The sequence below is a fragment of the Nelusetta ayraudi genome, unplaced genomic scaffold (assembly GCF_046127955.1).
Source record: "Nelusetta ayraudi isolate G7.1 ecotype Tasmania unplaced genomic scaffold, CSIRO-AGI_Nayr_v1 ptg000019l, whole genome shotgun sequence".
Taxonomy (NCBI): Eukaryota; Metazoa; Chordata; class Actinopteri; order Tetraodontiformes; family Monacanthidae; genus Nelusetta; species Nelusetta ayraudi.
In genome coordinates this window covers 7,205,856-7,233,407 of record NW_027466069.1, presented here as the reverse complement: position 1 = coordinate 7,233,407, position 27,552 = coordinate 7,205,856, and the positions used below count along the sequence as shown (strand labels likewise).

General features: G+C 50.1%; 1 protein-coding gene across 1 annotated transcript; it reads left to right on the top strand.

Moving 5' to 3' along the window:
- Positions 1-221: 221 nt before the first annotated feature.
- kcnd1 (potassium voltage-gated channel, Shal-related subfamily, member 1) lies at positions 222-27,466 on the top strand. The gene is made up of 8 exons (XM_076026747.1): positions 222-1,255; positions 3,110-3,355; positions 5,109-5,821; positions 20,943-21,105; positions 21,654-21,737; positions 23,084-23,179; positions 23,293-23,543; positions 24,455-27,466. Exons 1-8 carry the CDS (start codon positions 1,100-1,102, stop codon positions 24,660-24,662), a joined length of 1,917 nt encoding a protein of 638 aa, XP_075882862.1. The 5' UTR covers positions 222-1,099; the 3' UTR covers positions 24,663-27,466.
- The last annotated feature ends 86 nt before the right edge of the window (positions 27,467-27,552 follow it).

Here is a 27,552-nt window from a genome sequence, read left to right as displayed (position 1 = left end):
CTGTCCGAAACCCTCAGACAGGAAGTGGAGTCCGCCTCAGATTGTTTATGTGTTTTTTCAAGTCTTTTCTGTGAGTTTTTTCAGGTGAATTCAGACAAAAAAAAATTCTGTTTCCTGGTTCTTCGACCAATCCACCGTTCTTCCTCTCCCTCCTCCCTTCTCCTCCTTCTTACTCCGTTTTCCAAGTTTCTCCTCCTGATTCGTCTCTCTCACGCTCTCTCTCTCTCTCTCTCTCTCTCTCTCTCTCTCTCTCTCTCTCTTTCCCTCTCTCCCTGACAGGCAGCCATACATGGACATGGAGTGAGGGACGGGGCTCCGCCTCCTCCCCAGCAGCAGCAGCAGCAGCAGCAGCAGGACAGCTGGAGGAATATTAACGAGGAGGAAGAAGATCCATCAGGAAACACTTTGTGTCCGTCCAGCAGCTCCAGAGACTTTCAGCACAATTTAATAAAAATCTGAAAGGCTGCAACAAATCAGCTGAGCTGAGGAGGGAGACAGACAGACAGAGAGAGGGAGAGAGAGAGACGGCGGGCGACCGAGCTCCACTCAGAGGGAGAGGGGGGGGGAGGGGCGGGGCCAAACTCTTTCCCACCTGGATTCATGTCCCGTTTTATTTTTAATTTTTTCCTGTTTCCTCCGGCAGAATTAAACAGTCGCGACTGAAGAAGCTTCAAACAGGAAGTGGTTCCCCCGACAAATTAGAGCATCAGAAGCTTTTGCCATTTTGAAGGTTTTTTATTGTGAAGGGCAGCAGGGCGCCCTGCTGATCCAGGGGACGGGTGGAGCCTCGCCCTGCGCCTGATGCGCCGCCCCTCTCACTCCTCGGCGGCGTTCCCTTCATGGCTTGACACCTGACAGGCGTCTGGCCCCTCCCCCTGCCCCCCCGACCCCCACCTCCCCGCCCCCCGGCCCCTCCCTCTCCCGGAAATGCCCGCCCACTTCCTCCCTCGCTGCCAGTACCAAGGGGGGACAGGAAGTGAGTGAGTGAGGATTTTAGCAGACGGCCTCCCTCTTCCTGCTCCTCACCCCTCTCCCCCCGGGTTGAACCCCGCCCACTCTGCAGAGGACACGCCTCCCCTTCCCCCCACGCTGAGGCAAGATGGCGGCGGGCGTGGCCACGTGGCTGCCCTTCGCCCGGGCGGCGGCGGTGGGCTGGCTGCCGCTGGCCAAGAAGACCATGCCCAAGCCGCCGGTGGACAACTCGTCGCGCTCCGACGAGATCCTCTACGTCAACGTCAGCGGCGTCCGCTTCCAGGTGAGTGTCCAGGCCCCGCCCTCCGCGATGTCACGGGCAGTTGATGGGCGACTTCCCCTCTCACCCCCACGCACACACCTAAACCTCCAGGCTACAGTGGGCGTAGGATCCCACCCTGGTCCGAGAGCTCAGCCTGGTTTTTGAATCCCTTCCAAAAGGACTCCAAAGCGGAGGCCCGATGGGAGGCTGCAAACAGCGGGCTAAACACTTTGCGGTGGGTTGACGATGCTGAAGGTTTGACTGTCAGTTTCCACGACAGCAGAAGGAGAAAATCGTTCGGGAAGTTTTAAAATGGTTGAGCACGGACGCTCTGTTACGGCGCCTCTGGCGTTCCCGATGTTCCTAACGCTTCTGACATTCCCAACACTTCCAACGCTTTCCGATGCTTCCAATGTTCCTGACAGTCCTGACGCTTCCTGGCGTTCATAAAGTTCCCAACATTTCCGGCGTTCCTGACGTTTCCGGCGTTCCTGACGCTTTCGACATTACCTCTGTTCCCGACGCCTCGGACGGTTCTCACGCTTCCAACATTCCCGATGTTCCCGACACCTCGGATGGTTCTCGCGCTTCCAACATTCCCGATGTTCCCGACGCCTCGGACGGTTCTCACGCTTCCAACATTCCCGATGTTCCCGACGCCTCCAGTGTTCCGGACGCCTCCGGTGTTCCCGACACTGCCAGTGTTCCTGACGCCTCCAGTGTTCCCGACGCTTCCAGTGTTCCCGACGCCTCGGACGGTTCTCACGCTTCCAACATTCCCGATGTTCCCGACGCTTCCGAAGTTACCGGCGCTCCTGACATTCCCTATGTTTCTGACGTTTCCAACATTCCCAACATTCCCAATGCTCCCATTTTTCACACCAGGGCAGCCTGGGTTTTTTTTTTTCTCCCTGGCAACATGTGACACGCCGGCGTTGCTCTTCATCTCCATAATGAGCAGCTTCATCCAGTAATGGCACCGAACATAAAAGGGGGGGATTCTGTTTATTTTGAGAACAAGGTTACACCGTTAGAGCTACACAAAATCCCCTCCCCCCACTTCTCTTGCCCCTCCCCCGACCCTCACCCCCCCACAGCCGTCCCTCTTTGATGTCGCCGCTTTACGTAGTATTTCTGGAGCAGCGGCAGAAGAAAATAAACCCTCATTCGATTGGCCGTTGGCGATGAATTTCATTTGCATGCGTTTCCAGTTGTAGCTGGCCGGAGAGGAACTACCAGAGGAACTACCAGAGGAACTACCAGAGGAACCACCAGAGCATTTGCCTCCAGTGTAGGCTCCTCTTTGCTTAAAAGTGGCAAAAAGAAAAAACCTTCCACCACTAGAGAGCGCAGTTGAGCATTTTAGCAGAGTCGGATGCTGGTGTTTCACTGATAGTCGTCCCCTTGGAAAAACCACATCGTTACAGAAGGCGACTCTCGTTGCATCTGGTCATTTTCGATGGGGGGGGCAGCTGTTCCAATGGGCAGGAGAAGGAGAAGGAGTAGGTCAGACTGACGCGCTAACATACTAATGTGCTAACTTCCAGTTTAATAAACAAAGGAAGAAGAAGAGAAGATGAAGATGAAGAAGAAGAAGAAGAAGAAGAAGAAGGAGAAGAGGTAGAAGTAAAAACAGTAGTGCCTTGACACATTTTGTTTCCTGATGTATGACAGACATGAAAATTGCATACTGCAGCTTTAGCTTTTGCATTAGCGCAGCCCATTACCTCCCACCGTCCCCCCAAAAGAAAATGTCAAGGTTCCGAACAGCAGGCGGTCCAGCGATTGGATTCTGTGATGCTCTACAAAAATCCCCACCAAACGGCTGCGGACGTGTTTTCCTGGTCTGACATCTTTGCACGCTCTCCTCGGCAGACGTGGAAGAACACGCTGGACCGCTACCCCGACACGCTGCTGGGCTCCTCGGAGAAGGAGTTCTTCTACAACGAGGACACGGAGGAGTACTTCTTCGACCGGGACCCCGAGATGTTCCGCCACATCCTGAACTTCTACCGCACCGGAAAGCTGCACTACCCCCGACACGAGTGCATCCAGGCCTTTGACGAGGAGCTGGCCTTCTTCGGCATCGTGCCGGAGATCATCGGCGACTGCTGCATGGAGGTAAAAAACAAAACAAAAAACAACAAAAACCTCGCCGCGGAGTTCAGAGGCATCCATCAAGCGGTACCTGCTACTTCTAGCTTTAGCCTGCTAGCATAGAGAAAGGAGGCCACGGATCAGTTAGTTTAGCTTCATTCTGCTGCAGTGGATAAAAAAAATCGAGTTTTAGCTTTAGTCTGTCAGTGTAGATAAAAGGCCAAGGAGCAGTTAGCTATAGCCCTACACTGGTAACGTAGAGAAAGGAGGCCATGGGTCAGTTAGCTTTAGCTTCATTCTGCTGGTGGAGATAAAGTAGGCCAGTGAGCTGATAGCTTTAGCTTTAGTCTGCTAGTGGAGATAAAGTAGGCCAGTGAGCTGATAGCTTTAGCTTTAGTCTGCTAGTGGAGATAAAGTAGGCCAGTGAGCTGATAGCTTTAGCTTTAGTCTGCCGGTATAGAGAAAGACTAGCGATCAGTTAGCTTTAGCTTCATTCCATGCCTCCTCCGTCTATTACGTTGGCTTGTATAAAACTGTCTTTCTGAGCCTTGTTTGTTTCATAAACGTGACGCTTTGTTTAGATTTTCTTTCTCTCTCTCTCTCTCACACACTCTTTTTCTCACGTCGCTTTAACGGTGAGAGATTCCAGTTTGGGAAGATCTTTGTTACGCTGCCTCCCCCGCATCCTCCCCGCAGATCCATCGGCAGGGTTTTATTTTCAGTCCTGGAGTAGATTTCACAGATTATGCACTTTTTTTTTCTCTCTCTCTCTTTTCATGTAAACAAGAATGTTGGACAAAATAAAAGCGGTTTAGCGCCGTTTGAGACGTGTTTCATTTCCCCTCAAACGTTCTCACAGCGTTTCCACTCTACAGTGTACCAACAGCTTTCGGAGGAACTGTTGGAGAAACTCGGCTCTGCTGCGCGTCTCCACCAAACTGAACCGGCAGAAAATAACCGACCCAAGCCTTTCAGAAATGTTTTCTCTCAGAGACTCAACATGAACGACTTCTCTGCTCTGTTCCAGCTCCCCAGTTCAGTCTGACTCAGATCTTTCTGTTTCTCCTCCTCCTCCTCCTCCTCCTACACCTGTTCCCCTCCTCTATCTCCTCGCCTCCTCCACCTTCCCTACCTCTTCCTCCTCCATCTCCCTCCTCCTCTCTCCATCTGCTCCTCCTTCCCATCTTCCCTTTCTTCCTCTCCTTCCTTCCCCCTTCCACGCTCATTACACCCCCATTCCTCCTCCTACTCCCTTCTCCTCCCTCCTCCCTTCTCCTCCCTCCTGCTTCACCTCCCCTCTCTGCTAATCTTCCCCCCTCATCCTCTTTCCCTCCCCTTCCTCCCCCTTCACCCCTCATCATCCTCCTCCATTTCTTCTCCTCCCCCTCCTCCTTCTTTGCTCCCACTTCTCCCCCATCCTGTCCTTCCTCCTCCTCCACCTCCTCCACCTCCCCTCTCTGCTCCCCCCACCCTTCTTCCCCCCTGCGCCTTCTCCTCCCCTATCTCCCCCTCCTCCCTATCCTCCACCGCTACCTTCTCCTGCTCCACCTCCCCTCTCTGCCCACCCTCTTCTTCCTCTCCCTCCTTTGCTCCCACTTCTCCCCCATCCTGTCCTTCCTCCTCTTCCACCTCCTGCTCCCCCTCCTCTTCCTCTCCCTCCCCTACCTCCTCCACATCTTCCCTCTCCTACTCCGCCTCCTTCCCCTCTTCCTCCTCCCCCTCTCCCATTCCCTACCCCCCCCCCCCACTCCCCCCCCCCCCGCCCTCCCTTTCGCAGGAGTACCGGGACCGCAAGAAGGAGAACCAGGAGCGGCTGGCCGAGGACACGGAGGCCAACGAGGCCATGGACGCGCCGCTGCCCCCCCACAGCACCTCCCGGGAGCGGCTGTGGCGGGCCTTCGAGAACCCGCACACCTCCACCATGGCGCTGGTCTTCTACTACGTCACCGGCTTCTTCATCGCCGTCTCGGTCATCGCCAACGTGGTGGAGACGGTGCCGTGCCGGCCCCTGAAGGGCAGCAGGAAGGAGCTGCCGTGCGGCGAGAAGTACAACCTGGCCTTCTTCTGCATGGACACGGCCTGCGTGCTCATCTTCACCTTCGAGTACCTGATGCGGCTCTTCGCCGCGCCCAGCCGCTGCAAGTTCATGCGCTCGGTGATGTCGGTGATCGACGTGGTGGCCATCATGCCCTACTACATCGGCTTGGTCATGCCGGAGAACGAGGACGTGAGCGGCGCCTTCGTCACGCTGCGCGTCTTCCGCGTCTTCCGCATCTTCAAGTTCTCGCGCCACTCGCAGGGCCTGCGCATCCTGGGCTACACGCTCAAGAGCTGCGCCTCCGAGCTGGGCTTCCTGCTCTTCTCGCTCACCATGGCCATCATCATCTTCGCCACCGTCATGTTCTACGCCGAGAAGGGCACCGAGGGCTCCACCTTCACCTCCATCCCGGCCTCCTTCTGGTACACCATCGTCACCATGACCACGCTGGGGTGAGTCGCCGCCGGACACGCTAACGCTAGGCTAACTCTAGCTTGGTTTTCGGTCTGTTTCCACTGTGAAGGGAGGAAGAGAGAGAGAGTGTGTGTGTGTGTGTGTGTGTGTTTGTGCATGTGTGTGCATGTGTGTGTCGCCTCCCACTCAGCGGTCCTCAAGTACGGTGGTGTGTCTTCACCGTGCTGCCGCCCACATGTGTGCGTGTGTGTGTGTGTGTGTGTGTGTGTGTGTGTGTGTGTGTGTGTGTGTGTGTGTGTGTGTGTGTGCGTGTGTCTGTGTGTGTGTCCGCCCCCCCGGCTCTCCACCGCTGATCTATTATCTGCTGTTCAAAGAGCGCTTGGATTGAACATCAGAAATAGAGTGAGTGAGTCAGTAGCTGGCCATAAGTTACTGCGGCCACCGCACTGGCTATCACACACACACACACACACACACACACACACACACACTTGTATACCTGAGGCAATACTGTCTGTGAATTTAAGGTTGAGAGGTCACAAATGGGACGCAGCTGATGGCTTGTTAGCGAACGTGCTAAGCTAACGGCTGTGCTGAAGCATTTGTGGCCGTGACGCCAGGATGATTTTTGAGTTGTTCTGTCGTTGTGTTGTGATGCGTTTCCGTTCAGGTGGCTTTGATGACAACGCGCAACGGCTAGTGTAGCGGGTAGTGTGCTAACTCTGCACAGCGGCTAGCTGAGTCTAGCTGTCCTGTGTCCTGCGCATTTCTGGACGTTTGGTTGACTGCTGTGGACTGAGGTTGAATTTGTGTTTGTGGACGATGTTTTTTTTTCTTTGTGCGTGCTGTAAACAGCGGGACACTGACGATGGACAAACACTGTCCGATCACAAGAAGCCCTCCAGATTGTCGCTCCGAAATTGTTATTTTGAGAAAATATTCTGAAAACAATCCCCCTGAAAACAACCACAATCAGGAAAATCTTCAATCCCACCATTAGAAAGCACCTTCACCGTCTCCCATCGTGGACTCCAGCGGAGCAGCGTCACATGATCAGGATCACATGATTCAGGAAGCTCTCAGGGAAGCAGCGTATTTAGCCCTCTGTTTAAAGCCACCTGCTGAAATTATCGGACCTTTAAAAGGTTCGGCCTCAGAGGGGCGAAGCCAAACGCCTGACCCCTGGGGAGCCTGGGGGTGTGCTCACTGACCCTGGGGGCCCTTTGTGACATCACAGAGGGACTGATTTGTGCCAAGACTGTTTGTAACATCACAGGGGTGTTGGTGGAGCGGCAGCAGAACTTAGCAGAAGTTACGGACGGCCTGTTTTTTTCCGTGGAGTCGACCGAATCTTTACGCATGATACGGGCGTTTTGAGCGGAAGGGGGCGGGGCTTGTGGATGGAGACCGAGGAAGTGTTGTTGTTCCGAGGCAGGACCAGAAGCCGGAGTGGCTGCGGTGCCGACTCTCTGCTCCATTAGCAGCCGAGGCCGACCTCTAAATGGATTCAGCAGGCAGCAGAACACAGCCAGGCTTTTACCTCCCTCCCTCCTTCCCTCCTCCCCCGCCTCGCCCTCCTCACCCCTTCAGTTACTCCCTGCCTCCCTCTTGCTCTCTCCAAATAGAACCTCCTGGTTTTTCTTTTTTTTTTGTATCCTGGATTCCACTCAGAGCTGAATGTGATCCGTCTTTTTTCTTTTTTCTTTCTCAGCTTGTTCCAGTAAAATATGGATTTTGTAAAATAAATAAATAAATAAATAAAATAAAATAAAAAACTCCTTGGATCTCACAGTTTCCCTGGAGGGGGTGAAGTTTCTGTAAGAAAACAAAAAGGAAATCTTGAAAAATAGTAGCAAGTACACAAATATTTGTCCTGAACTGGAAAATGGAGCAATTTTTTTGCAAGCGTTTGCAGCGTTGGCTCTTGAAAGTTTCCTGGAAGAAAACACAAAACTTTACTTTGCTCAGTTGATTCCTATCAATTTGTTTTTTGGTTGGGGCCCTATGACGTCAATAACATCACAATGCTAAGCTAGCAAGCTCAGTTGGAAGGCCAGAGCCAGTTGTGGCTATTAACCTTTTGAAATGCACTGCTTATTCTGGGCAGCTGCTGCTAACATGGCTAGCTAACGTTAGCCATTGCGGACAGTGCGATCTACTCTCTGCTCTGAGTGAGCCGCGCAAAGCAGTCCAAACACCGCTGGTTGGTTGTTAGCAGCTAGCAGGCTAGCTAGCTAGCGTGCACAGTGTCATCCAAAGTGTGGAGCTCACAGAGACTATGCTCTGCGACCACACAGCTATTAGTTGTAGCTCTGAAGGCTGCGACCGGTAGCTGGAGAGCGCCCGATGCGCTAAAGATAGCGGCCAAGCTGACAGGAAGCCGCTGCAGAGTCCTGGGCTAATTCTGCTAGCAGCAGCAGCAGCAGCAGCAGGATGAGTCGGGATGAAGCCGTGGAACCTCCTCTGTGGAACCTGCTCTTCATCCTGCATAGGGTTCGGAATAATAGAGCGGCGCTTCCCTGGAGTGATGTGTTTATTCCAGATTCATAACCGGGACAATAACAACGACAACAACGATAACGTAGATAAAACCGTTGCCATCGGCTGTTTGCTGTCAGAACTGAAGGAGGGAATGCGACCAATGAGGAGGCTGCTGCAGTTTCTGCTGATATGTACAAAAAATATTAAAAATGCTTATGGTCCTTTAATGTTTTTAGTGGCCGGTTTACAGCAACAGGATCAATATGCATAAAAATCAGCTTACAGCGACCTTCTGCCCTCCTCAGCAGGCTCCTCCTCCTCCTCCTCCTCCATCTCGTCCCTGCCCCAAGGCTCCTCCTCTTCTCCTCCTCCTCCTCCTCTTGCTCCTCTTCCTTCCTCTTACTTATCGTCCTCCTCCTCTCTCCCTCCTCCTCCTCCTCTTCCCCTCCTCCTCCCTCTTGATTATCTTCCTTCTCCTCCTCTTCTTCTCCCTCCCCTCCTCCCATCCTTGACCATCTCCTCTTCTTCCCCTTCCCCTTCTTATCTCCACCTCCTCACCCACCCCCCCCCCACCACCACCACCCCCGTCCTCCTCATTTCCCCTCCACCCATACTGCTCACTTGTTTCTCTTTTGTTCACTTTGTTATCGCTGTTTTTCATCTCGCCGCCTTTATTGCCTTGTTCCTGTGTTTTATCACCGTGCAAATAATAAAGTGCGGGGCAGGAATCATCGAGTCCACGCAGCTCCTCCAGAAGCAATAAGTGTGAGGAGCATCGCCGCTTTCTGCCCCCCCCCTCCCCTCCTCCTTCCTAAGGAAGCGGTTAAATGAACTGATGAACTCGCGCCTCCGCGTCAACGGGCCGCTGATCTTCAGCTCGCTGTGATGAACGACGTCGATTAGCAGGCTGGGAAAAGACAAAAGCAGCTTCCTGCCGTCGGCTGCAAGGAATCTGTTTTCGGCGTTGCGTTGCGTTTTGATGATAAACGGTGTTGTCGCTCGGTTGGGATCCGAGCAAAACAAACAAACAAACAAACAAAGAAAACAATCTCATTACTCAAGTGATTGAGTTTGTTATTATTAAGCAACCGGCTACATCCAGTCCAGCAGGGGGAGCTGTGTTGGAAGCAGGGCTTCCTGTTCGCAGTCAGGTTTTGTGAAGGCAGAAAAGACATCTTGAATTTTGTGGTTTGGCGCAAAACACTTCTGCTGCTCTTTGAAGGGGGAGGAGCTTCTGAGCTATTCCCCCACCGGCCACCAGGGGGCCAATTACCAATGACTATTTTTTAAATGTTGATGACAGGTGTGTGTGTGTGTGTGTGTGTGGGTGTGATGCAGAGTGTGTGCAAACAGCCTCCTGGAAGCCGACCGCAGCAGACAAGCTCGACCTCATTGGCTGCTGCTGCTGCTGCTGCTGCTGCTGCTGCTGCAGAGCACTTTACCATCAACATTATTTATAAGAACAAGAGGGGAAGCAGCCACTTCCTCTCAGGAACAGGATGTATATGACCCTGAGAGCGCGGCGGCCTTATAAAACAGCCGGGATGGAATTATGGAGCGTCGACGCTCAAGTTAATGTTTTAATAGAGAGGGGAGGGGCGGGGCCAGGAAGACAAGCAGGAAGTCCAACCAATAGCGGGCTGGCTTACTGCTTCTTTCCTTTTCTGTTTGTTTCTTTGCTTCTTTGCCTGACGTCTCGTCTGAAAAACCTTGCGTCTGACTCGGCGACAGCGACAAAGCTCCCGGCGCTCCCACGCTGCACCAGGGGTGGGAAAACCTTTTGGCTGGTGGGGCCATAATGCCTTGTAAAATTTGACAGAGGTGACGGAAGTAGAAAACGTTTGCTTTAATGTCAGTTGAAAATGAAGAAAAGCATCAAACAACATTTGTCTGTGAAGAGAACTTTATTGAAACGACTCGCAGTGGATGACATGCAGCGAACCAATGCCTCTCTCTGGTTCTTGACTGCACTACCAGAGCTGGGCTCCGCCCTCTGAGACCAACTCGGTTTTCATTCCCTGCCAACCCATTAGTGTTAGCATTAAGCTAAAGCATGGCAGGTTTTTTTTTTTTTTTTGCAAAGCACTGTGAATAGAGGGCTAACTGGGATTGTTCATGTTTGACTATGGGGACTACGGGACCTTTTAATGAAGCCCCTAAAAATCCTATAAATATAAGAAATCCTCTGATTGGTCGTCAACTCTGTTTGCTCCCGAGGCATGATGGGAAAAAAAACCATACATATTATGTCTTTTGTTGCGCAAGAGGTCACAGCCGCCGGCGTTGTCACGCACTGCGGAGCGTGACATTTAGCCAGGCTCAGGCTACGGTTGTGCAACATGCTAATTATGCTAATTGGGAGCTAAGCTATGAAACACACGCGGTTCGAAATGTTCCGTTCACCTCAAAGTCCACGGTCCTGCGGGGACGGACTGTGATGACATCACAGCCTTAAAGAGAGGTTGAATGGCATCCTGACGTAGAAGCAAACTGTTGAGCGTGGCCTGCATTAGCAACAAAGTAGCGGCTAAATCATAGTCCAGAAGAATCAGACTTTCACCCAGCGCAGTGAAGGGTGTCAAGGCGCATCAGGGGTCGCCGCTGCGAGCCGTGGCTGTTTATCGCCCCCTGGTGGTTAAAGCCACGGCCCCTCCACCGGTTAGCCGGCTTCTTGCGTCACAGTGGTGGTATTTTTAACGGCTAATCGTGCCGGACGTCCGCTACCTCTCGGCCTCCCTTCAGAGTCAGTGACCTTCAGAGCCGCTGATCTTTATTCATGAGGAGCAGAAGACAAAACGTGCTTGACGTCCACGGAAGAAGAAAGTTTTACAATTGCCGTCACGCACATGTGGAGCCGGTGGCCAAAACTGAGAACAGTGGACGGCTGAAATCGTACACAGTTGAAATAGTGAGGGAAACACTGGAGTATCATAAGTAATAATAATAATAATAATAATAATAAGAAGAAGAAGAAGAAGAAGAAGAAGACGACCTTTAAACAAAATCCAGGAATTGAATACAAATGTTTTTGCTGACGTTTTGCTGAATTTCTTTGCCAAATTTTGCCATTAAACTTTTCATAAAGCCGTAAAACTTTTTTTTTCGATAAAACAAAACTTGAAGAACTTTCTTCAAGTGTGTGAGCCTTGAAGCCTCAATTAAAACAGCACAGAGAAAGATAACGCTAGGCCAGGCATGGGTAAACTACGGCCCAGGGGCCGTACATGGTCTGTTTAGCTTTTTTGTCCGGCCCGTCGAACTTGAAGAAATTCAATTAATAGAAAGGAAGTCATAAAGTAGCTTTATTTCATCCATTTTTTTCTGTGTTTTAAGACATTAAATCACATTTTCTACATATCCCATGATATATTTTCCTCCTGTGAGGTGGGTCACCAAAACACTCCATCCGCCTGCTCCTGCCCCGGCCCCTCTGTCACATTTTAGAACCCATCGTGGCCCCCCCACTCGCTCTGTTACTGGTCTGACACGTCTTTAGCTCCGCCCCCATCCCGTACCACTGCTCCGCCCCTCTGGCTCGCCGGCTCGTGTCTTTTGCAACAATTTCACATGAAGCCGGTTTACAGAGTAGGTAGGAGAGAGGAGGGAATGTCAGTGGAGAGATGAAGACGCAGTAGCAGCGGCAGGGGCAGCAGCAGGATCGGGTTTAAGCTCTTTAGTGAAACATGAAGAATGTGGTGCAGAGGTCACAGAGGTCAGTGTCAGACGTCTCCAGGAATAAAAATACACCGGTGGAGAAACATCCATCCACCACCACACCGGTGTCCAGGAAGTAGAAAGTATCACAGTCAGAATCAGACTCGGTATCAAATTCCTTCTTCTTCTTCTTTTTCTTCTTCTTTTAATTATCATCATTATTATTATTATTATTATTATTATTATTATTATTATTATTATTATTATCATTATTATTATTACTATTATTATCATCATCATCATCATCATCATCTCATTGGACATCCAGCTAGAGCATGTGACAAATAAAGTTTGTTGTATCTTGATTATATTAATAGCTTCATCTACCAGAAAACAAAACATCTTCAGCTTCGTCTCTGTTCTGTTCTGTCATCTGGCGGGATCGATAAAGTTTTACTTTGTATACATCTGCTTCGACTAAAAGGTTTGGAAAGTTGTCTGTGCTTGGTCAGAAAATGTGTTTTAATACCATTTGATGCTCGAGCTAAGCTAACTGAGCTCTGGCTAGCGGTCGCACTGTAGCCCCGCCTACATCTGGGGCCCAGCCAATCACAGGGCCGCTTGACGGATGAATCCAATCGACCTGTTGCCGAGTCAGACACAGTGTGTCCCAGCATCAGACAGTCGCCCCCTGCTGGACTATCAAAGAGATACAGGTTGAAGTCCTTCACACTGTAGACCTGAAACCTGTGCAAGTGTGTGTGTGTGTGTGTGTGTGTGTGTGTGTGTGTGTGTGTGTGTGTGTGTGTGTGTGTGTGTGTGTGTGTCCTAGTTTCCAGTTTCAGATGCTCAGGAAGCTCTGCAGGGACCGTCTGCCTGTCCACTCCTCCTCCTCCTCCATCATCTCTTCCCTCCTTCCTCCTCCTCGTCCTCCTGCATCACCATCATCCCTTCTTCTTCCTTATCCTCCTCCTTCATCACCTCCTCACCTCACCTCCTCCTCTCTTTCCCCTCATTCCTGACAACACAGCTCCTCCTCCTCCTCTTCCTCCCCCTTCTCTTTTACCCCCCTCGAGTTTCTCCCCTCCTCATGTGAGACGCTGTAAGATTTAATGCTTGTCATGTGATATTCAGGATTGTTTCAGGCATGTGTGTGTGTGTGTTTTTGTCTGTGTGTGCGTGCGTGCGTGCGTGCGTGTAAAAATAAACGCGGACAAAAAAAACGAACAAATAAAAGACATTAGAGACGCAGTAAGTGTTGTGTAATAGAGAAGAAGGAGGAGGACGAGGAGGAGGAGGAGGAGGGAATCAGTAGGAAGGAGGTGTAGGAAAGAAAAAGAGAGAGCGCCACGTGTGTGTGTGTGTGTGTGTGTGTGTGTGTGTGTGTGTTTGTGTGCGTGCACGTGTGCAATTTGCAATCCCACTGATTTGAACGCTGCAGTCGTTGGTTTTCTCTCAGCCGCAGTTTGATCACTTCCTGTGGAGGCAAGCAGGGGGCGCTGCGATAAAGCCGCTGCAGAGTTTTTACCCTGTGACTGTGGTGTTGGAGGGCGGACTGAGCCGAGCGGCATTCTGGGTAATGTGGGCGTTGCGGATACATCCTGAGCTAGATGGTGGTGTGCGACAGTGCAGGAGGTCAGAGGCAGGACTTCAAAGGTTTTCAAAATAAAACGCAGCTTGAAGGATAAATTTGACCCTAATGGTGAGAGAAAAACAATAAAAAATAAAAAAACAGAAATACTCTGACTTGAGTTCTACATTCATCTGAACATCAGCCGTGGCTCCAAACGTTAAAGGTTAAGAAACGTGCAATTTGACGAACATTGCACACGAGAAAAGATGCAAAATAACATTTTTTTCCTTATTAGTAAAAAAAAAAAGGAATAATGTTGGTCAGCTGGTTGGAGGTAAAATCAGAGCCGATGGTTGTCTGGAATGTTGTCTGGAAAAACTGTCAACATCCAGCTGATCCGCATCAACATCACCTTAATCCGACAGTCTGTCTCGGAGTAGCGTTCCTATTGGCCGGCGCCGATGACTCAGCCAGCGGACGCTAATTCCTCTCTGTGTCCCGCTGGTGACGGTCACCTCTCGCGGCTCGGCCTCAGAATTCTGCTAGATTCTGCGGAAACTCGGCTGGCGTATGCAGAACGTTTCGCCGTAAACAGAGAAGTTCTGTTTGCGGCGAAAGGCCAAAACAACACATTGTTGATAATTTGTAAAACCTTTGCCCAGCTTCGTCCAAACGCTGATTGCTAGTTTTAGTTTGGTTTTTTTTTTATTGTTTTTTAAAACGATGATGTCATAGCCCCGCCCTGCACGATCCAGGTCTTCTTCTCCGGTTTAAAAGGAGTCGCTTTACAGCACCTCATCTGGCCTGGCTGAAGTACTGCAGCGGTTTCAGTGTTATGTTTTTTTGTGGGCAACGTCGTCGGTAAAAAGCTCTTTATCGTTGAGAGTGATTCAGAAAACGGCTCTTTCCCAGATTTCTTCTTTTTCTTTTTCTTTTTCCTCTTCTTCTTCTTCATCCACTTCTTTCGCTTGGCCGCGGCTAACAGCTGGTAGACCACTTCTTCACTCCTCTGCCTCCTCGGGAAATCTTCCACCACTTTGGATAGATCAGGGTTTCATCCTGAGGGGAGGAGAGGAGGTGTGGAGAAGGGATGGACGGACGGCTGGACGGAGGGAGAGGTGGAGGGAGGGATTTTATTTTTATCTCCGGCAGCGAAACATACAGCATCACATTATATCCTCCTTTAACGGAGACGGATTGAATTTCTCCACAGCGGAAACACGGCTGGTACTCTGGCTAAACCGCAGAGACAGTGTGTGTGTGTGTGTGTGTGTGTGTGTGTGTGTGGGCTCTGAAACATTGATGGCAGGTTTAACTCCTTGCATCCAGAAATAGACGGAGGGAGGAGAGACGGGAGAGGAGCTTTAAAGGGGCGGAGTCAAGTCTGATTAACACGGACGACACCCGGAGTCAGAGGTCAGAGGTCACGGGGTTCGTAACGTGGACTGTTCACTCGGCGGTTGGTATTCGCCACGGCTGCGAAAAGAGAGAGAGGAGAGAAAGAGAGCGAGAGAGTGAGTCAGCGAGCTGCTGGCTGCTTTTAGAGGTGTGTGTGTGTGTATGTGTGTGTGTGCGTGTGCGTGTGTGTGCGTGAGTGCGTGTGTTATTTTGGGAACGATCCGCTGCTTTCAAAGTGTTTGCACTTCCTGCTTCTGATCGATTCCCGCCTGAGCCGTTCGCTGAGTCACATGGCCGAGTCCCAGGTCACATGAGTTCGTGGGGGGTTTAGCCCGCTGTTTGGTAGCTCCTCTCCTGTGACTGACTCCAGGCCGTGGAGGCCCCCGGATGCTGGGTTCGATTTTGGTTGCTTCCAGTTCCGGAGTCGGGAACGCCCGGTGGCCGATCGCCAGGCAGCGTGAAAAAAACCTTTTGATTCCAAATCCGTCCGCCGTATTTTTACCCGCCAGTCATGTGACCACTTTACGCACTCATCAGCCGGTTTCATCCGCAGAGCTTTTGGACTTTAAATAACCAATCACGTCGCTGAAAATAGACGCTCCTGCGTCTGCTTCAGTTTTGTCTCCTCGTTTCATCCCCACTTGATGTTTTACCGGAGGGAGGAAATGATTCCAAATCACTTTGGAATGTTTTTCTACATACTGTTCCTTGACTGTGTTAAACCTCCCTGTTTGCAGCTGGTTGCTAAATAAAAACGTTGACTTTTAAGATAGAGTTGAACACTGAAAACCATCCATCCAAAAAAAGAAAGACTCACAGGCAGAAGATTTATGACTCTTCCTGTTTTGATTCTTTTTTTTCCAACTGTCCTCAACGCAACAGCAAAACTATATGCAACAGAGAAGAGTCGGAACGCGAGAAAGAATCTGGAGGAAAGAGAAAGAAAATCTCCTTCAGCAGAGGAGGAGAAAACACGGAACAACCATCCCTCCTCCTGCAACTTTCATCATTCCTCCATCAATTAAACATGCTGCTGGATATCACTGGAGGAGGAGGGAGGGGGGAGGTGAGGGAGGACGAGGAGACGGAGCGAGAGGTGGATGAGGAGGAGGTGTGGGGGAGCAGAAGGAGTCCTCACTCGGTGAACCTGCTCCAACTGGCCAGACGAAGGCAAAAGTTGTGCTGCTGGACTCTGATTGGTCGACACGACGTCCTTGTGAAGAACTCTGCCTCCTGTCGTCCACTTCCTGTTTTCTTCTTCTGCTCTTTTCTCCTGTTTATTCCTCTTTTTCTCCTTCTCTTTGTCGTCTTCTGTATCTTTCTCCCTCTTCCTCTCCTCCTACCACATTTCCTTCCTCGTCCTCTCCCATCTCTCCTCCTCCCCCTTCTTCTTCTTCTTCCTTTTCCTATCCACGTCTTCCTCCCCCTCCTGCACTTTAATTGTCCTTCTAGCTCTCCTCTGTAACTCAATTACCATTGGCTGTCTGGCCCAGGGTAAGATGCTGATTGGCCGTCTGCCGTGCGGCAGGTGGGAGATAGGGATCGGCTGCCTCCTTTGATTGGCCGGCTGGCAGCTCTGAGTACTTCCTGTGGGGTCCGACCGTCTCCTCCAGGATGACATAATCCCGACCATGAAATATTCACCGGCTGAAGCGCCGCACTGAGTGGGCGGGGCTAACCCCACTGGGACGTCCCCTCTTTTTGTAAAACCTTTTATTTTTTTGTCACGACACCCGTCTGTCCTGCTGCAAGGCTGCTGGGCAGGCAGGCGGAGGAGGAAGTGGTGGGCGGAATCCAACTACAGTAGCCAATCAGCAGCCTGCCGCTTCTTCTTCTGCCGAGGAAATTGCTTTTGTAGCGTCCACGCTGACACAATCACTGTTCTCATGCCGGAAGCAGCCACCCCCTGTTTCCTGGAGCAGGTTGTAGCTCCGCCTCCACCCCCCCCCTAGCCCTTAGACGACACTGATTGGTCGTGTTAAACTCTCAGCGGCTGGAAAAAAAAAAAGGCTCCCAGACTGCCGGAGCTTTTCAAGGTGGATGTCAGAGGAATCGCAGCAGTTCTTCAGCTCTTCCATCCAATGTTTGCGCCAAAGCGTCGTAAGCATTTTTCTACTTATATTTTAATCCATAAATGACGAGTCATTTGAATAAATAACGACGAGGAGAAATAATAAAAGCTGCTCCAGCGACTCGGCTGCTCCCAGTGTTTATGACCTGGACTCTGTTGACCTCCACCCTCCTCCCCCCTTCCCTTACCTCACCCCTCCCCACCTCACCCCTCCTACCCCTCCTCCCCGCTGGCGAGCTGACAAACAGCCACTCGGCCGTTTTCTGGCGCCGCAAGACGACCGTTTGGCTCCGGCGGCCACTGATAACGACCCCCCCACCCCCTATAATGATGATGATTAGGAGGAGGAGGGGTTGGGGGGTGAGGGAGGGAGTGACGGTGGGGGCGGGTCGGGGATGGAGGGAGAGTTTTGGAAGGGAGGGTTGACACGGGGGAGAATATAAACTCTATCTCTCCCCTCTAACCCGCCACGAGCCGCTAATGTTGCCATCCATTATTTAGCATTTGCAGCTGCAGACACACACACGCACGCACGCACACTGACTTTAATCACTTATCTGTACAGTCACAACCTCGCCGACATTTTAAGAAACTGATGCCACTGTTGGCTTGGTTGACCCCTGCTGGTCAACACCTGTTACTGCTCGACGCATTGATTCAAAATAGCCTTAATATTAAACTGTAAAGAGGTTTTGCGCCGAACTGCTGTGTGTGTGTGTGTGTGTGTGTGTGTGTGTGTGTGTGTGTGTGTGTGTGTGTGTGTGCGTAATCACTTTTCAGGTCAATGAACAGCATAAATAAAGTCATGTTTTTTCGTCAGAGGTAAAAAAAATAAATACAGCTTCACTGTGTCTTTGTGAGTCTGAGTCGTATTTATAGCCCTTGTGTGCATGTGCGTTTGTGTGTGTGTGTGTGTGTGTGTGTGTGTGTGTGTACTCATGCCTATACACTGTATAGACATGCCTGCAAGGCATTGTGGGTAGTGACAGGACGACCCTTTGACCCTCCTTTTGACTTCTTCCAGTAGCGACAACATGGCCTTGTTGTCAACTGATCTCCTCAAAGTGAACCTCCCACTGGGAGCCGACTAAACTGCAGACGCTCAACTGGTGAAGAGGAAAAAACTCTTCCGTTCATTCCCTTGAAATAATTATCCTCTCAGTTTTTATTTAGACAAAAAAATATTTTCATTCGGAAGAATTTGCATCTGGTGTTTTGTGTTATGAGTCGAGCCCCCGCAAGATCAGCATTACAAGTATGTGTGTGCACACGCGCACGCGCACACACACACACACACGCACACACACACACACACACACACATACGAGAGGAGTGTGTGGCCCAATTAGCATCAAAGCCAATGTACTCTCCATTAAAGGTGCGTTGTGTTTAGTGTTTGGCTGAGAACTCCAGCTGCTGCAGATTTACAGCTGATAATTAACACACACACACACACACACACACACACACACACACACACACATACACACACGAACACACTAAAGAGATCCTGTCACGGTAAAATCATAGGTTTTTGTTGTTGTTCTTCTTCTTCTTCTTCTTCTTCTTCTTCTTCTTCTTCTTCTTCTTCTTCTTCACTCATTGAAAGTCAGCAGACACCCCAGTATCCTCCCTAGATATCTGAGGCCATGTTGCAACAACTGTTCGACGATCATGACGTCACTCAAATATTGAAGATGCTAACGTTGGCGGGGGTTGCGTACTGTACATCACTGCGTGCGCTGCATGGCTAACCCGCTAACCCGGGCTCGGCTGCTTCTGCGGAAACAGCTAACACCGCATAGCATCTGTTTATGGCCTTATTGAGGTGATGAGCGAACGAGTCCAGAGAAAATTGTCTGTGCTGCTGAAAGGAAATTGATTTGCCAATGTTTTGTTTTTGGCAGCTGCTCTCACTAGCTCTTCTTCTTCTCCTTCGTTTTCTTTGGTTTCCTTTCGGGCATCATTCCGCAGGCCGTAGTCAGACATCGTCTCTCCACTTGAACGAAAACAAAGTGCAGCCTCTCTCTTTTTTTTTTTCTCCGAGCCGCTGACTGGACCCGCGGCGATGACACCAGGGCTTTCCTCGATCGATAATTATGGCTTTTCCTCTGCTAATGCTCGCCGCTCTCTGGCCACTTAACGTCCTCCCTCGCTCGCTGCTTGCCCATCAGGACGCTCCGGGCTGCACACGACTGTTCCCCCTCTCTCGCAACCGTTCCCACCCAGCAGAGTGTCCCTGTCAACAAAGACAAAGTCGTATTTTCAGGGAAACCTGTCAGTAGGGGCTGATTGACCTGCATTGATTTTACACTTCTGATCTGCGAGGAGGAGCTACTCCGCTCATTTTGGGGACACCAGGAGTCAAAGGTCAGACCTTCGAGCTCGATGTAAAGGTCTGGCTGTCTGTTTGGAGTCGATGATGGAGACCGATGAGAAGATTTCGCTTGATAAAGGAGGGAGGTTGCAATCTATGTTCTGACTGTTTTCTTTACTACAAACAGAATCTTATTTTAGAGATGTTTGTCTGTTGCCAGTTTGCTAGTTGGCAACATGGGGTTTGCCAGTTAGATGACGCTCACCTTCTTTTTTTGAAACATTTTGAGGGAATTTATGGCTCGAAATGAAACTTTACAGCCTCTGCAGGCCGTAAACAGCAAGCTAACGAGGCGATACAGCAGCTGCTACCGCCGTTGTCTGTTCTGCTCATCCACACGCCAGTTGATAGTTTGGTCTCAGTTGTGTTCTTGGTGCCAGATTATTGTGGGGTTGTGGAAAGCTGGCAGAGAACGCTGTTGTTGCTGTATTTATTGTGCATAAATGAGATTTTTTTTTTTAAAGAATAACGAACCCTGAAAAGTCCTAAATGTTTAAGTAATTGCTGTCCAAGAAGCTCAACTGTAAGCTAACTGAAAAACTGACTTATCACCTTGAGAGCCAGTAAGCGTCAACATCACCATTTGGCAGACCTGTTAGTCAGTAGCTTAACACAGCTACTGTATAAGGTTGTCAGGTTAACCGTCAGGTTTGCCTCCTGACCTGCATCAAAGGTCCATATTGAAGAGGAACGCAGCGAAGCCACGTGGACCTCACGCGATTGGACAGATGCTTGTAAAACAAGCCAAATGCTATCGCTGCTGTTGTCCGTCACTCAATTCTCAACCGAGTCAAGTGTCTTGCAATCTCCCGAAGAGACGTTCAAGCAATAAAAGTTAGCTTGTTTTAGTAAATAATTAGCATCGGCTACCGACGTGGTTGGTATTCAGCCCTGGTTAACACAAAGCTAAAATCAGCACGTCAAGCAAAGCATGTTTTGTTTTGAATTGAATTGGAAATGTAAAAAAAAAAAACATTTATCACATTTAATCTACTTCATTTAGCATATTTGAAACAAAACTATAATATAATAGCACAGCATTATTCCAGAATTCCAAAACGGATCCATCGTTTTGGTTATTTTGCTGAGGTTCCTGTTAGCCAACAAACACAAGTGACGCCTGAGGATGTGACAGTGGAGCTCCTCACTTAAAGACGCGCTCGCTCAAAGACATTGCGTGACTTTGAAATGAGCTTTTTATCTTTCTTTTTTTTCTCTACCTTGAAGCAAATTAGTTTCCTGGCTCGAGCGTTAGCGCAGCAGACGGGGTCGCGCTCCTGTTCGCAGAAGGACCCGCATGTAATCAGCGGCAGCAGGTTCGAGTGCCGCGCCTCATTACCCGCGTATCTGATTGGCCGCTCAGCAGCCCGAGCCATTTGCATGTTTGAATGGAGAGGGTTTAAATCCACGGCGACGCGGAGAGGATCAAAGAAAGGCCTTCAAAGTAGCCTTGCTAGCTGATGTCGTGATGTCTGAATTTGCACGCAAAGACCTGTGGGAGGTGGAATCCCGTATCCCCTCAGTCCCTGGGAGCGTCTCCAGGAAGTCCATCTGATGACGCTGCCGGTCAGCTGACCCGCCCACCGTCTCCTCTCTCCGCCGCAGGTACGGAGACATGGTCCCCAACACCATCGCCGGCAAGATCTTCGGCTCCATCTGCTCGCTGAGCGGCGTGCTGGTCATCGCCCTGCCGGTGCCCGTCATCGTCTCCAACTTCAGCCGCATCTACCACCAGAACCAGAGAGCCGACAAGATGAGGGCGCAGCAGGTCTCTCCCACTTCTTCTTCTTTTTCTTCTTCTTCTCTCGCAGTTAGATTTAAAGGGGCAGTCGGTGAAATGTAACAGCACGGTGACTCCAATTTTTCTTGTTATTATTATTATTGTTATTATTGTAGCGCTGCTGCACTAGACCTGCAAGGGGCAGCCTCATTCTGGCACACCTGCAGCTCAGCACCACTTCTTCTCAAACGATGCCACGACGGTCACTTTTAGCCCTCTAACCTGGTGGTAAAGTTACTTCGCCATGGAATCACCCACTTGTTTTGTGTTTTTACAGTGTGATTAAGTCACACGCAGACAAACAACGTAATTATTCTGATTGGTTTCGTCAATTGTTTGAGTTACCGGGCAGATTTTATTGGGACCTCAGATTACAGTGAAGTGCTGGCACGCCGACTGAACTTTTAAAAAATAAAAACGGAACCATTTTTCAAGACAGACAACTTCAGAGCTCCAACTGTGTGTGTGTGTGTGTGTGGGTGTGTGTGTGTGTGTGCGTGTGTGTGTGCTGACGCTGCTTTTTTTCTATCTCACAGAAAGTGCGCTTGGCTCGCATCCGCATGTCGAAGAAGGGAACAGCTAACGCCTTCCTGCAGTACAAAGGAGACCGATCACTCGGGGTGAGACACACTCGCACAAACACACGCACACAGACACACACACATACTCGGCCCGACAGTCGATAAATTCTCACTATCTGGCAGGAAGTCTAGATTACAGTCAGATTAAGTCGGGCAGTGATGGAGGGAGACCAGACCAATTTTCTCACACGTACACGTACATACACACACACACACACACACACACACACACACACACACACACACACACACACTGCGCTGCATATTTGTGTGTGAACTTGTATTAACTTGTTTGGAATGACTGGCTCTTCACTAAGCCCCGCCCCGGCCTCGTTATTGTCGCAATACCTGTCGAGTACTTGGACCTGTGAAGGAAACAGTTTGTGTTGCCTTGACAGATCTTGGAACACTGAACCCACAATATTGTGTTACTGATGGACAGGCGTGGATGAAGAAAAGAGAGACGGAGGAGTGACAACGTTGTCACACGGCAGCTTTTTTTTAAGCTCAAGTTGCGTTAACTTTCATCCTTTTCCCTTTTAACATTAGCCGGTTGCTAGCAAAACCAAATCAGCATGTTGTTGTAGTTTAGCAAATACATATTCCGGCGCCACCGCTTGTTGGCATCATCTGGGTTAGCGCACAAAGCTACCTTTCTTAGCGTTAGCTATTGCAAACACAGTCTTCCTGCAGGGAAACTTGGCAAACAGTCGACATGCGACATCCACATAAACAGCCGCCGCTGCTAGCCGACAGACCAGAGCAGAGTGAGTTTCCTCCTCCGCTGGCCGTTTCTCTCCCGCAGTCTCTGGTCGGCTCCCGGATTAGAAGCACAACGGCAGAAAACCAGGCGAGGCTCGTCGCTAACGAGAGAGCAGCCGAGCGGGTCGGGAGAAGAGGAAGTTCATTTTCAGCGTCATCACCGTCCGCTTTTATTATCGGGGAAACGGGGCTTTAAATGCACAGGCACACACACACTCACACATGCGCGCGCACACACACAGATATTGTTAAGCCTTAATCCCTCTTAGCTCTCAGAAAAGGAGTGCTGGACTTAAAGAACGCAGCACGGAGGAGACAACGGAGAATAAGAGGATGAATATTTTAGTCAAAGCTGAGATGAGAAGGAGAGAGATGAGAGACGGACGTGAGGGTGGTGGACGAGGAGTAGGAGGTGCGGGAGGAGAAAAGGGAGGAGCAGGAGGGGGAGGAGGAAAAGAAGACAATCAGATTAAAACCCGTGACTTCCACATTGTCGTGTCGCCCGGATTCAGTGCCGTCCACCGTGAACATCAACCTTCCGCCTTGCAGGGAGACCTGCAGGTGGCGCCAGATCTCAGGTCTGACCAGGAAGTATGTGTGTGTGTTTGTGTGTGTGTGTCCAGGACCATGACAGCGACAGTACGGCGCTGTGTGTGAAGAACCGGTCGGCGTTCGAGCACCAACACAACCACCTGCTGCACTGCCTGGAGAAGACCACGGTGAGGCTCCGCCCCCAAAATCTCCCACAGCCTCCATTTCTCCTCTGACTCTGTCCTGACGACTCTCGGCTCTGCCAACTGCTCCCTCTCCCCCCCCACCTCCCCACCCGCAGAACCACGAGTTCACCAGCGAGATCACCTTCAGCGAGCTGTGCATGACCGAGTCGGTGGGCTACCGGACCAGCCGCAGCACCTCCCTGTCCAGCCAGCAGGGGGCGCAGAACAACTCCACCGGCTGCTGCCCCCGCCGCGCCCGCCGGAGAGCGGCCATGCGGCTGGCCAACTCCACCGTGTCGGTCAGTCGCGGCAGCGTCCAGGAGCTGGACACCCTGCACATCAAGACCACCGCCATCCCGCCGCAAAAGTAAAGTCAACAACAGTCACGACAATCGCACACATCTTCTGCAACAGTTCGCAGCGGCATTATTAGAGAGAATTCAAGCAAAATCCCCAAGAGTAGAAGTAGCAATGTGGTCTTCACCCACCCTGTGAGGCACCACTGGACTGTTCTCAAGAGGGGGTGGAGCCACAGAATAAGTGTGTGGTTTCATTCTCATTTTTGGTCAGAATCTTGGCGAGTCCTCCTAATGCTGGGGTGGGCAAACTTTTTGACTCGTGCACCACAATGGGTTCTAAATTTTGACAGAGGAGTCGGACCAGGAGCAGATGGGTGGAGTGTTCCGGTGACCCACCTCATAGGAGAAAACTGTCATGGGATATGTAGAAAACGTGCTTCGGTGGACCAGATTAAAAAGCTAAATGGGCCACTTATGGCCCCCAGGCCGTACTTTTCCCATGCCTGTCCTAATGTCAGCCCGTCCTGTTTTGGTAACTGCATTAACGAAATATTACTATTGTGATGCGACCATAGTAAGACTGATGACGTTTGGAGGGACTAACAATGCTCTCTTTGTCTTCTTCTGTGGTTTCTGGGGGCTTTCTGCCGCTGTGGTTGCCTGCTCTGGCCGCAGCTCGGAGAGCGCTGCCAATTGGCTGAAAAAACAAAAGCACTGAAAACATCTGAAAATGCCTGAGATTGGTGCTTTTACCAAAGGTTGTGATAGTTTGACGGCGCAACTTTAAGAAACCAGTGTTCAGGGAACCAGTGTTCAAGAAGCCACTGTCCAGGGAACCAGGTTTCAGGAAACCAGTGTTCAGGGAACCAGTGTTCTCCATCCCGTGATGCTCTTCTTGTGTTTTCTTCAATCTTGAGTGTTTCCTTCTTGAACTGACTTGTTTCTCTTCCTGTGGTTTGCTTGTCTTTTTCCCGCCCAGTCGTTCCAGCCTGAACGCTCAGACCGGCGACCTGAAGCTGAACTGCGGCGAGCAGGACTTCACCGCCGCCATCATCAGCATCCCCACGCCGCCTGCCAACTCACCCGACGAGAGCCTCCCGCCGTCGCCCGCCCCCATGCCAGGCATCCTGCGCAACACGCGGGCCACCGCCTACACCCAGGACACTGTCAAGATCTCCTCCTTATAACCTTTGACCTGGCCTGCCCCACCTCCTCCTCCTCCTCGACCCCCTTCTACTAGCACCTCCCCTCCTCCTACGCCCTCCCTCCTCCTCGCCCCGAGAACTGTGAACGTCCCGTCAGCCTCCGATTGTGGGCGCAGCCGGCCGAGATCGCTCAGGCGGATCCTTGCGGTGCAGCTGGTCTCCTTAACTTACGCTCACCGTTCCTCCGGACGGAGGTACCGACTGAGGCCCGGCGCTGCACAGTCACAACCTTCATGCATCTTGGGTTCCAATACCTGCTGCTCGCCTCCCCCGCACAAACCCATTTGCACAAAGTTTGGGGAGGACTCGGTTCATGGAAAGACTCTCCGGGAGAAGGACCTCCTAGTGGCTCCACGACTTTTGTCCTTTGACAGAAAGTCTCGTTGTAAGTCCTCATGCGACTTCAGAAGTTTTGGTTGTGTCGACGTCACAAGCAGGAAGTTCCAGCAGCTTCAGTCGCCTGGTTTGATGTTGTTCAGCTGGATGCTGACGCCTTGAAATGGGTCAACTCACTGCATCCAGAGTCCACCACCGTGGAGTGAACCGTCCAGACTGATTTCAACCTCAGAACCTTTGTGGCCCTGCTGTAGAGAAAAGATAAAGAGAAGGGAAGACAAACTTGTTTAGCTCACACTTTCAACATGTGGATTGATTGAGACAGAACCCTTCCGCTTTAAAAGGACACAAAAAGACAATGGAAGAGAGGACCTGGACCTGGACTCCAAAGTTGAGCCCGAACACTGTTGACCTCTAGATCCGGGAGGTCGGAGCTTCTAACGAAGGGGGCGTGTGAGGAGGAGATGGTGGATCCACGAGGCCTGAGCCGCACTGGTCCGGTCTGGCTGTAGCTCGGGAAGTGTTTTCAGTGGGACGAGGAACGAAAGCCTTTTACTTTTCAGAAATATGCAACATTACAACGAGCAGGAAAATAGCATCTTCAAATGAACAGAATAACAGTAATAATAATAATAGTGTGTGTGTTATGAAAAAAAAAGAATCAATGACAGTACTCATCGCAGGGAACCAAATGTAAAGCAACTTAGAATTCCTTTTGTTCCGTGATCTTTTCAGAGAGCGCGACAAGTATTCTGCAATAGATTTAACAACTGAGGGGGAACGCAGCGCCAAAAATACTACTACTAATAATAATCATGATGATGTAATGTGAATTATGTAAAATCACATTTGTCCCGATGAGGTGCACTCTGGGTAGGAACATTTTCAGTACAGATGTTCATGTGTAAACGTCTTTACAGTCCTGGTACGGCGGTGAGAAATGATCCCATTCACACAAAACTTAAACCCAATGATCACTGGAGATGCTTTCAGCACTGCGTAGCACTGAGTGACTACGTAGTTAGTACTTATTAGCTAATTAAAAAAAAAAAAGCTAAGCAACTTGTGGTGCTAAGCTTGACTGCTAGATTAGTTTAAAAGCAGTATATCAATGCGTCTGCAGGTTAATACCAACGGTATGACGGGTATAATGATACCACCAGTTAAGTGTCATGTACAACTTTTGAATGTTCACAGAATGTCCCATTTTTCATGTTCAACGTCCAACCAGAAATTCGGACAACAGGGGAGCGTCTCTGACGACTCATGCAGTTTGTAAGTCGTAAAAGTCAACCCACGAGTTATAATAGTACGGACCGTGACTCGATTTCTGTAAAACTAAAGACTTGTTTGGAGTTTTCCTCGATCTTCAATCTTTGCTTCATAAACATTTTTGTTTTGCATGTTTGTTCGTTTTTTTAACTAGCTTAAAATGCCAGAACTAGCACAAAAATAAATTACACTGAACGCAAACTCAACAACAACAAAAAAAAAATTGACATCAAGACACATCCGCGTGTTGCCGCTGGACTCGCGCACGTGCACGCATTTGGAATTCACGCTAGCAGTTAGCATTTTGCCGCTGCGTTCCCTCCACCGGTCAAAAGCGAGGGCGAGTGACAGACGGACGTGGAGACAAAGACGTACATACTGTAACATATTTTGTATCATAAACTTTCACTTGCATCTTCCAGTCCAATCCTGAAACCCCCGCCCCCTTCGGTTTAAAAAAAGGAGGTGACGGTCGTACCCGGCATCCCTCCGTGCATGAGCCTCGTCCGGTAGAAGTAGCATTGCTGACCATAGGAACCTATCAAGCGCATCCCAGAAAAAGAGAAAAATAATCGACACGATGGGGGAATAGAAAAAAAAATTCTCATCCGTTCTTTTGCATGTCGACTCCTGTTTTTTTTTCTCTCCTCTCAGCCATTGATTGATTCTTTCTTCTTGAGCCCTCCCCCTCCCAAGCCCATTTTCATGAGGAGTGTTTGCACCACAGAAAAGTTTAGAGGAAATAAAAAAAGAAAAAAAAAGAAAACAGATCTTTAGAAAAAAAAAAATCATTCCGGCATGTTCCTCGCCAGAATGCAAAGTCTGGGCGCGTGCGTGTATGTGTGTGCGTGTATGTGTGTGCGTGTGTGTGTGTGTGTGTGTGTGTGTGTGTGCGCGCGCGTGTGTGTTTGTATAACGAGCAGTCACAAATATGCATGGATACCGTTATAGGTATTTTACCTGTTTTCTCCTGCGGCTGAGAGAGAAACTGTTGGAACCGTCGATTCACTGGACCGAGACTCTGCTCCACTTTTGAAACTTCACTTCCTGATGCCGGGACCTCTTGTGTTATTGTTGTTTTTGTTGTTGTTGTTGTTGTGTGGCTGTGGCTCCCATTCAGCCTCTACCCTTCCATCTACGTTTTATTTAATTAATTTAAAATAAATTAAGTTTTTTTTTTAAAAACAAAACAAAAAACAACTGATGCTAAAAACTTAATAAATGAATTAAATTTGCAAAATACGTGTACATAAATTAAAATTGA